At 39.6% G+C, this 10449-nt stretch overlaps 1 protein-coding gene across 1 annotated transcript; it reads left to right on the forward strand.

The window, feature by feature from the left end:
* The first annotated feature begins 8081 nt into the window (after positions 1–8081).
* On the forward strand, positions 8082–9721 carry LOC139888461 (uncharacterized). The gene is made up of 3 exons (XM_071871469.1): positions 8082–8438; positions 9173–9236; positions 9351–9721. The coding sequence occupies exons 1-3, from the start codon at positions 8082–8084 to the stop codon at positions 9719–9721; spliced, it is 792 nt and encodes a 263-aa protein (XP_071727570.1).
* Positions 9722–10449: the final 728 nt, after the last annotated feature.

Genomic DNA, 10449 nt, shown 5'->3' on the forward strand with positions numbered 1-10449 from the left:
AAAATGTGCTTCCCCCGCTTCCCTTAATTGGTTACTTCCCTATTGATCCTGCCCATCATATATATATATATATATATATATATATATATATATATATATATATATATATATATATATATATATATATATATATATATATGGTACAATGATGTTTAAAATAAAAAGGATAGGAGAAATTACTGATCGTTGGATTAGTGAGATTAACATATTAACATAGTATATAAATTTTCGAAATTTAGTGGATGTCAAGGGCATTGCTGTCTTTTGCTCAAAACCACGTTCCTACAAATTCGGTAACTACATAGTGCATAATTTTATTCAGGATTTAACGTAAATAATTTATTTATTAATTTTAATAATATAATATAAATATAAATATACTGCTCCTAATATTATATCATGGATTATCATCTCATCTCATATAATATAAACAGAACCCTCATTGCACACATTAAATTTTTTTTTATTTTTTTTTGAAAGGCAATAAAACAACTTTATTAATAAACAGTATAGCAAATACAGGGATGGTGATCATGTGCAATCACCAAAACCAACTACAAGACTACACTAGAATACAAAGCCATAAAATGAAAATAGCCTAGTTGGTGAATGACTCACTCTCCCTTAGGGAGGTGAGGGTTCGATTCCCACTAGGTGAAGATTTTCCAAATAATTGGATCAAAAACCATTCTTACCGAACCCAAATGATCCCTTCGTTCCACGCATGCGAAGATTGCAACAATAACAATGCAGGTTCGAATCTCGGGCCTGACATGCTGTGGGGTAATTGGTGATGGTGTTTCGCCAGGCTCTAGTGGGCTACCAGGGACCGCTGGATGGGTTGACAAAGTCAACACACGGCTAACATGTCCCTGCCGATACACATGTTTTTGCAACAAAAATGAAAATAGACTAGGGAGTACAATAAAGAACGGCCTGCAGGAAACAAATCTAACCTATTCAACTTAAAACAAGCAGTCAAGCCAATGTTTAGTGCAGAGTAAGCACCACAAAACAAAAGCAAGACCAATATGCAGGAGAAACTCGAATTTATTTATTTATTTATTTATTTATTTTTGAAAAGCAAGTGAAATTTTATATATCTTCAAAACAATACAACAATGATGGCAAGAACCACCAAGTACACGAGTACAACACAAAACAAACACAACAATGGGTTGCAAAGATAGCAAACCCAAAAGCAAACTAAATGTTTAAATACATATGTGGATTATTGAACCAAACATGCCACTCTAGCTTATTTCCTTTTAGACGATGCGAAATCCAATTGAACGATTTGGATTGAATTCATTTAGAGCCACCGGAGTATTCCATGATTTCCCACGAAACACCAAGTTGTTCCGGTTTTTTCAAATGATATAAACACACACCCATTCAACGGCTTGCCAAATTAATTTCCCACGAGGTGACATATTAGTAGGAGCTATGCCACGAAGAATTTCATTCGAGCTAAGATTTGAAAAGTTGCCGAGTCCCCACCAATTAAAGACATTCTCCCAAATATCCATCGAGTGCTTGCAAAAAACTAACGCGTGATCAATTGACTCAAGGTCGTCGTCACATAACGGACATCGTACCGTATGCAAATCTATACCTCTCTTGTCAAGCTCGACTCTAACCGGAATACGTTTCTTAGTAATTCTCCACGCAAGGATTTGAAGTTTTTTAGGGATCAAGTTATTACACAATGTTGCAGAGTTATTTGTACCGATCTTAAGGAATTGGTCATCCGTAATGTTTGAAAGCTTTTTAACCGTGAATTTGCAGTTCGATGACAGCGACCACCCCCACGAGTCTGCAGCAGTTTCGACTAGTTCAGCCCCTGAAACAAGCAGAATGAGATCGTCAAGCTCACCTTTTGTTCGGCCTGATGGTTCTCGAATCCACTCCCACGTAGTTGAAATCGACCCGTTGCTGCACCTTTTGACCCGATCACTCACACGAATATCTGATGCACTTTCAAGTCGATAGAGTCTAGGAAATCTTTCACTAAGCTTGCAATTGCCAATACAAGTTTCATTCCAAAAAGAAGTAGAGCAACCATTGCCTAGAGTCTTTACGAATGAAGTTGTAAACGGAACGCCCATATCGTCTAAAGCTTTGCCTGCCAAGATAATGTTAGACCACGCGCCAATCGACGAGGAGCGACCGAGGTCACTATCCGTCGACAAGCCACCACACGAACCATAAATGCTAGAGATAATTTTGACCCAAAGAGAATTGGTTTCGGTTTTGAACCTCCACCACCATTTTCCAAGTAAAGCAAGGTTTTTGCAAAAAAGAGACCCAATATTTAACCCCCCGTTCCCATAGGACGAAATAACGTTGTCCCATTTAACCCAATTAATTTTTGTACCCGAACCCGACCCGCCCCAAAAAAACGAACGTCTCACACTTTCAAGGATATTAATCACTCGGGACGGAGCGCGGAAGAGAGAGAAGTAGTATAATGGGAGACTAGAAAGCACCGATTTAATAAGAACTAAACGACCCCCAAATGACATCATCCTCATTTTCCAACTCGATAGTCTTCTTTTGAATTTTTCAATCACCACATTCCAATCACTAACCCGATTCATTTTTGACCCAATAGGAAGCCCAAGGTAAGTGAATGGGAATTGTCCCACTTGACATCCAACACGAGTAGCTTCATCATTTAAGTCACCAACATTTACACCAACACCATACAAACAACTTTTGTGAAAGTTAACTTTAAGACCGGAGGCAAGTTCAAAGCACTTAAGAAGATTTTGAAGACTAGTAAGATTCCCGCTATCCCAATGGCCAAAAAATATAGTGTCATCCGCGTATTGCAAGTGGGATATCACCACTTTATCATTGCCAATTTCAACCCCCTTGTAAAGGTTATTTGCAACGGCCGCTTTGGTCATGATATTTAATCCTTCCGCCGTAAGAATGAAAAGAAAAGGAGATAAAGGATCCCCTTGCCTTACCCCTCTTTCAATCGAAAATTCATTCGTTGGAGATCCGTTAACTAAAATGGATATAGTTGCCGAAGAAAGACAAGCATAGATCCATTTACGCCATTTTTCCCCGAATCCCATACATTTCATAACTTCCATTAAAAACTCCCAATTTAGGCAATCGAACGCCTTTTCGAAATCTACTTTGAACACTAAACTCTTTTTCCGATTTGCTTTAAGATAATCAATACTTTCGTTCACGATAAGAGCACCATCAAGGATAAAACGCCCCTTTAAGAAGGCACTTTGTTCCGACCCCACAAGTGATGGAATAACTTTCTTAAGACGATTTGATAGCACTTTTGCAATAATTTTGTAGTAACTACCAATGAGACTAATGGGACGAAAGTCGGAGAGGTTTGAAGGATCGTTCTTTTTTGGGACTAACGTGACAAAAGAGGCGTTGCAACCTTTCGAGAATTCCGATTTATCCCAAAACCACCTAATGGCACTAATGAGATCATCCTTTATTAAATCCCAAAACATCTTAAAGAATCTCAAGTTAAATTCGTCCGGTCCCGGGGCCTTGGAACTCCCACAATCCAGGATGGCCTCATGAATCTCCTTTTCATCGAAAGCAGTTTCAAGTGCATTTGCTTCATCATTGGAGATACTAGGATATGATAAGTCTTCAAGGCTAGGTCTATCGATATCTAAATCAGTAAATCTATCCTTGAAGTATTTAAGAGTTTCGTCTTTGATATCCTTAGGGCAATCGTTCCATACTCCATTTATTGAGAGTCCACGGATGGTATTTGAGTTGTTCCTTCCACGTATGACCGAATGAAAATATTTAGTATTTTCATCACCATCAACGATCCACTTCACACGAGACTTTTGTTTAAGCATATTGAATTTTATACGACTTTTATCCAACCAATCCTTTCTAGACTTGCTCCACAGCTCCCTTTCAATATCGGATAGCAACCGTGATTCAGCTTCAAGTTCAAGCTGATTGGCCGTGAGCTTGTGGAGCTCGATCTCACCATCAAGATTATTGTATTTGTTTCTAATCCATAACCGCAATGCCTCTTTGACGTTTTTTAATCTATTTCTAAAGACACAATCCTTTCTATTAATATTTGGAACCTCAACATTCCAGGCATCCCTAATAACATCGCCAACGTCTTCCTCATCTAACCACACATCGAAGATTTTAAATGGTTTCGGACCAAAGTTACGCTCTTCATCTTTCAACATAATGGGGCAATGATCTGAAAGATCCCTATCAAGAGCCACTACGGTTAAATCTCTCCAAAGGTTAAAAAACTTCTCGGTAACAAGGAACCTGTCGAGCTTACTAAACTTAAGACCATCATCGCTAACTCTTGTGAAATTTCTGCCCCCCAATGGGATATCCATCAACCCTGAGTCCGCAATAAACCTATTGAATCTATCCGCCCTATACTTAATAAACTCGCAATTAAATCTCTCAGAAGCATCTCTCACTTCATTGAAATCCCCACATAGAGCCCATTTTTCATCGATCTCCAAGACGATCTTATGTAAATCACCCCAAAGTTTCTGCTTACCTATATCATCTCCAGGCCCGTATATATTTGCAACATTAAAGTTACATCCCAATGGCTTCCAAACCCATTTATTACCAATAACACAGTCACAACGAATTACGGATTCTGCTTCATATACATTTGTATCCCAAATAAGTAATTGGCCACCCGCTTTTCCCACCTTTTCTTTCTGGATAAAGTTACAGTCGAATGACCCCCATAGCCAACCGATCCAGTTGAGATCAACGCAACCCATTTTCGTTTCTTGAAGAGCCAAAAACGATGGCTTTTCATTCGCAATAATTCTTTTAACCCACCCATATTTATCCTCTCTAGAACCAAACCCGAAACCTCTGACATTAAGGGAAATTATCTTCATAAGGTAACAACTAAAAAACGAGGGAAAATAAGCAGACTTACAAAGGGGAAGAAGAAGGAGTTTTCTTCTTCCATTTCAGCCCAATTCTACTTCCATATTTGCGAAGTTCTTCATTGGTGATGTGATGGGATGAACTACCCTCGGGAGGTGAGGGATTGTAGCTCACAGACCCACTATTGGTAGTCGAATTAGGGATTGATCGTTTATTCTTATTACCTGCACAAGAGGAGCAGATTGAGCGAATTTTAGAGCTCTCTGGATTCTGTTTCCTAGCCATGTTTTTTAAATTCATCATACGGGATGACGATTTCCACTTTCGAAGATTCGTCCAACAGCAATTCTTCCGACTTTGGGATGGTTTAACAGAACAATTTTTAGGTTTAGCTGTATTGGCTTTCACCTGGGAATGAGTTGTATCAGCAGGCTTGGTCGGTTTGGAGGCCTCAACTTCATTTATATTGCACTCATCAATTGATAGTCCATTACTCCCATGGTTAAAAGAGCATCTTGGCCTAATCACAATATTTGGGCTTTCATCATCTTCTGGGCTTGTTTCACACACAGTGGGTGTATTACCTTTGGTTTCATGGACCGTATTTGGGCCGGGCAAGTTATCCATATGGCCCAATCCGTCATTAGAAACCCTACTGCAGGAGGCCCCACCTACCGAGTCATTTCTTGGGGAAGGTGAACCATTTGCACGTGTATTGGGGGATGAGCTGTCATTACTTCTGACATTCCCATTGTAATTATTGTCTTGACCGCAATCACCAAACCCTAGGTCACCCAACCCTAGGTCATCAACAGGCCCTTCATCTTCTACATGCAGAGATTTACCGGAATATTTTTCCGGTGAAACATGGTTGTTGTTTGCATCGGACTTGACCTGAGCGTACTCCTCCTGCTCTGAATCGAAATCATCTCTAATAAAATCATCGTCATCATCATCGTCGTAATCGGAATTATCAAATGTGTCATCAACAAACTCGTCACCTTCACCATTATTTTTATCTGAGCATTCACATTCCTCCTCCACAGACTCAACATTTGTAGCAGTATCAGGAATTAGTAATTGAATCGGCATATCAGAACATTCTCTAACAATCACTCTCACCCAACGGTCACCAAGCTTAATACAACCGGTACACACACTATTCTTATAAGGAAGGTTACACAGAACTAGCACTTTACCCTCAATAAGGTTTTGATCTTCCCTTGAGATATGACAGTTTTGTAGTTCTAACACTTCACCCCATGAATTTGCAATTTTTCTGAATGTACCCTCATTCCAGCACACCACCGGAACCCCTATAATACTAATCCAAATCAGACGTTTTGTATTAGTGAAAGCAGAGTCAAACCAGTACACATTGGAGCACCATTTATGAATCTCATGTTGTTTGTTCTTCAGTATCTGTTCAGCTTCAAATGTAGACCCAAATATAAACAAAACATCTAGGCCCCCCAAATATTTTATCTCACAGTTGGTAAGGTTTGCAGCCTTACATAACCCAGTAAGTTGACTGATCATCTTCCAATCTTTTACGACACCTACAATGGACCTCTTAGAGAGGGGTCTGTTGCAATCCCTTTGATTGATTTCACAAATAAAATCTCCTTCCTTTTTGCTGTTTTGACAATTGTTGAGCTTGGAACGCAAGTCTTCTCCCACCTTACTGTTTTGAATATTGTTGAGTTTAGTACGCAGGTCAGCGTAGTCTCTTTTACGACCATCTGCATACCCTTTCTTGCTTAGTAATTCTCTGAGATCTTCGTTTTGATTTCTTGTAACATCTCTGTAGTTTCTCTCATCCCTATAGGCATTCAACTTCTCGTTATATCCTGGACAATGGTTGCCGTCATTTGCAACCCTAGTTGGTGCTTTTACAGATTCACGCCTATCTGTTGCCTTAAACACTTGAATCTTATTTCCATCAAAGTAGATCTTGCATAGAGATTGCAAGAGTCGATCTTCATTCACAACATTTGCAAATCTTACAAAAGCAAACCTCTTGCCATTCGTAAGCCTCTTACCAACCATGTAAACATCACGAACATCTCCCACCTCTTTGAACTTTCTCCACAGTTTCGTAACATTCCAATCTTCACCAAAGTTGAAAAACATGAATGACACCAGATGGATCCCGAATAATCTACTAAACCGAGCTTGAAGTCTCCCATTGTAATGATCTCGAACCCTAGCCGCACCCGTCTTGATGTTTTCCTTACTCTCTCTCTCTCTCTCTCTCTCTCTATTCTCTCTCATCTCTATTGATTCAGCAATAGAAACTCGAATTTATGCAAGATACTTTTGGGGATTTACCAACCATTCATGCCAATCGATTTTTAGGTCTTTGACCCTCCTCGCGTTCCAATCAAAACTTAGAATTTGGATCTCATTTAGAGCCGTAGGGCCGGTCACGAAAGGTTCTTGAAGATTTTGTTGTTACGGTTCTTCCAAATCAAATAACCCGTTGTCCATTCAACCGCTTACCATATCCGTGAACCGAGAACGGATGTATTCACCTTACAATTTCCTGCAAAAGCTTCATTAACACTTAAGTTTGTAAAATTCCCTAACCCCCACCATCTATAAACTCGATTCCAAATGTCCACATTAAAAAATATATACTGTAAATAACTTCAAATTGATCCACGATAATCTCGTTGCTGCAGTTGATACATTGTACGGAGTAAAATTCATGATATGATGGACACCAATATGATGGACACCAATGTTTTTGATGCACACTTTTTAAAAAATATTGATACACTAATTTAAATAATATAATATAAATACTAATACTTTTATCCATATTAAGGACGATTAAAACATATATCGGGTTTTTTAAGAACTCAAAATATGATGAATATATCAGCAAGTTTCATATAAAGAGTGAAAAGTGTATAACTTATTTTCCGAGTATATGTGAAAATTGTATCACCTTTCCTCTTATAAATGTGTAAAGTGTATCAATATATAATTATTAATTTGTTTTGTTGATTAATAGTGTTTGTATCAAAATTTTTTAGTACAAATGGTTTATTTTCTCTGGATATAAATATTCTAAATCCTCAAAACTAACACTTTCTAAATTATAGGAGGAACACACTTACGCATTGCGTTTCAAGTTCCCCACCTCCAATAATGAAGCCGAATATGAGGCGCTTCAGTCTGGCATAAGAATGGCTGAAAAGATGGGGATAAAGGCCCTAAAAGTCTCGGTCAATTCTCAGCTCGTATTGAATCAAATGAACGGGACGTTTGAGGCTAGGGATCCGGCTATGCAAAAATATCTGAAATTGGCAGAAGACATGGCCAACAAATTTGAACTTTTCTCAATCACGCAAGTACCTCGGTTCATGAACAAAAAGGCCGACGCACTCAGCAAACTTGCAACAAGCATGTTCAGTCACATCGCCAAAGACGTTTGGGTGGAGGTCCTAAGTCGAAAATCCACTGACGTGGTACAGTTATCGACGTGCTTCGATAACAAATATGCTATACGCATAACCAATTTAAAACACAACGAACACGGGCATGTACTAATTTTCTTGCAACGTAACGTATTATATGAAATTGCCCCGTCGAGGAGGTCGAGACGTGGATGAGTCCAATCACTATGTAACTCAAACATGGTACGCTACCAATTGATGGGGTGGCGGCGAGAATAATTTGTATGAAAGCACCCTCGTACACACTAAGGGATGGTGTCTTGTTCAAGAAATCCTTTACCGCACCGCTGTTAAGATGCGTCGGTCCGAACGAGGCGGAAATAATTGTAAGGGAGGTACATGAGGGGACTTGTGGTATGCATGTAGGGTTTAGGACCGTTGTGGAAAACATAATACGGTTGGGGTATTTTTGGTCGTCGATGTACCGTGACACAAAAGAAATCAATTAAACTTGTGCTTCATGCCATCGTCACTCTCCACAAATTCACATGTCGTCGCATGAGTTAATACCCGTCACGTCTGCTTGGCCCTTCTATAAATGGGCAATTGATTTGGTAGGACCTTTTCCAGACGGAAAACACTTGGTCGTTGCAATTGATATTTTACCAAGTGGGTTAAGGCCAAACCATTGAAGAGCATAACGGGAAAACAAATTTTGAACTTTGTTTGGGAGGAGATAGTATTCCGTTTCGGGGTACCACATGAAATTGTAAGTGATAAGGGCAAGCAGTTTGCTCATGATCCATTTTGTTCCTGGTTGCGACGGGTTGAATATCAAACAAACTTTTAGTTCTGTTGCCCACCCATGAGTAAACGGACAGGTTGAAGTTACCAACAGGGACATTGTTGCGGGGATTAGGGCAAGGTTAGACACGGATAGGAAAGGTTGGGCGGATGAGCTCCCGCAAGTCTTGTGGGCGTTATGAACCACGCCTAAAGGCAGTAACAGGGAAACGCCTTTTAGCCTTGTTTATGGTTCTGAAGCGGTAATACCGGCAGAAATTTCCGTTCCAACCCAGCGCGTTTTAGAATTCAACGATGAGTCCAATGTTATTAACTTGAAAGAAAATTTGGATCTGTTGGAAGATAGGCGTGAAATCGCCGCTATCAGGGAAGCGTCTAACAAGCGGAAAATTGCAAAGTACTATAACCAACGTGTCAAGGAACGTACTTTCCGTCCCGAAGATTATGTGTGGCGTAATAACAATGCTATCCGGTTTGAAGATATTGGAAAATTGGGACCTAACTGGGAAGGTCCGTATGTGATTGTCGAAGCTCTTGGCAACAGAGCGTACAACTTGAAGACACATGATGGCAAGTTTGTGCCACACACATGGCACGCAACCAATCTTAAGAAATTCTACGCTTAGAATGTTTAGCACGTTAAAACTTGATGTTTTTCATTTTTAATATTTTGTTTTTGGTTTGTGACTGATCACTACAACCTTGTAAGCGCGATGCGCCATAGATTGGTTTGGTTTCATTTGAATTTAATGCATTTTCCAGTTCATTTAATGCGTTACGCAACTGTTTATGGCAACACTTCGGTGCATTAATTGTAAGTCCATTCCTATGCCTTGAACAAAGAATAATCTAGCTTTCGAATGGCATGAACGACACTTCACGTCGAAGCATACGATGAAGTGACACCATAACGGGATGCCTTCGGGTTTCGTACCCATCGCTTCAATCCCGACATGGTCTAGATACATGCATGTCATGACAACTTTATCAGGTGTAACCTTGAAACGCCACGCTACCGTGACGACGACAGCGTGTTAAATATGTAAGCAAATTGTACATATAGCGAAAATAATTAATATACAGGGGATATAATTACATATTTCCATTCAAAATATAATTGTTCAATTACAAACATCAGCAATTCATAAATATTACAAAGGCCCTAATCTATTTGGGAATCATCCCTTCAATCTTCTTCACGTCCAGCCCTGGCTGGTTTCCTATCTCCTCAACAAAGGGGACCTTAATCCCCTTAACCTCCGTAGCAACCGCGTCATACTTATCATACGTGTCTGGGTCTAGTTGGTCTTGAACTACGTCGGGTAACGGGTCAGGAAGTGTGGTGTTTACATTT

Source organism: Rutidosis leptorrhynchoides, chromosome 2, assembly GCF_046630445.1.
Source record: "Rutidosis leptorrhynchoides isolate AG116_Rl617_1_P2 chromosome 2, CSIRO_AGI_Rlap_v1, whole genome shotgun sequence".
Taxonomy (NCBI): Eukaryota; Viridiplantae; Streptophyta; class Magnoliopsida; order Asterales; family Asteraceae; genus Rutidosis; species Rutidosis leptorrhynchoides.

Bases quoted from the DNA above. Each gene is read 5' to 3' on its own strand.
- LOC139888461 (XM_071871469.1), top strand. From the start codon at position 8,082: ATGGCTGAAAAGATGGGGATAAAGGCCCTAAAAGTCTCGGTCAATTCT. The intron at 8,439-9,172 runs GTACTAATTTTC...GTAAACGGACAG, and splicing joins AACACAACGAACACGGGCAT to GTTGAAGTTACCAACAGGGA. The intron at 9,237-9,350 runs GTTGGGCGGATG...TAATACCGGCAG, and splicing joins GTTAGACACGGATAGGAAAG to AAATTTCCGTTCCAACCCAG.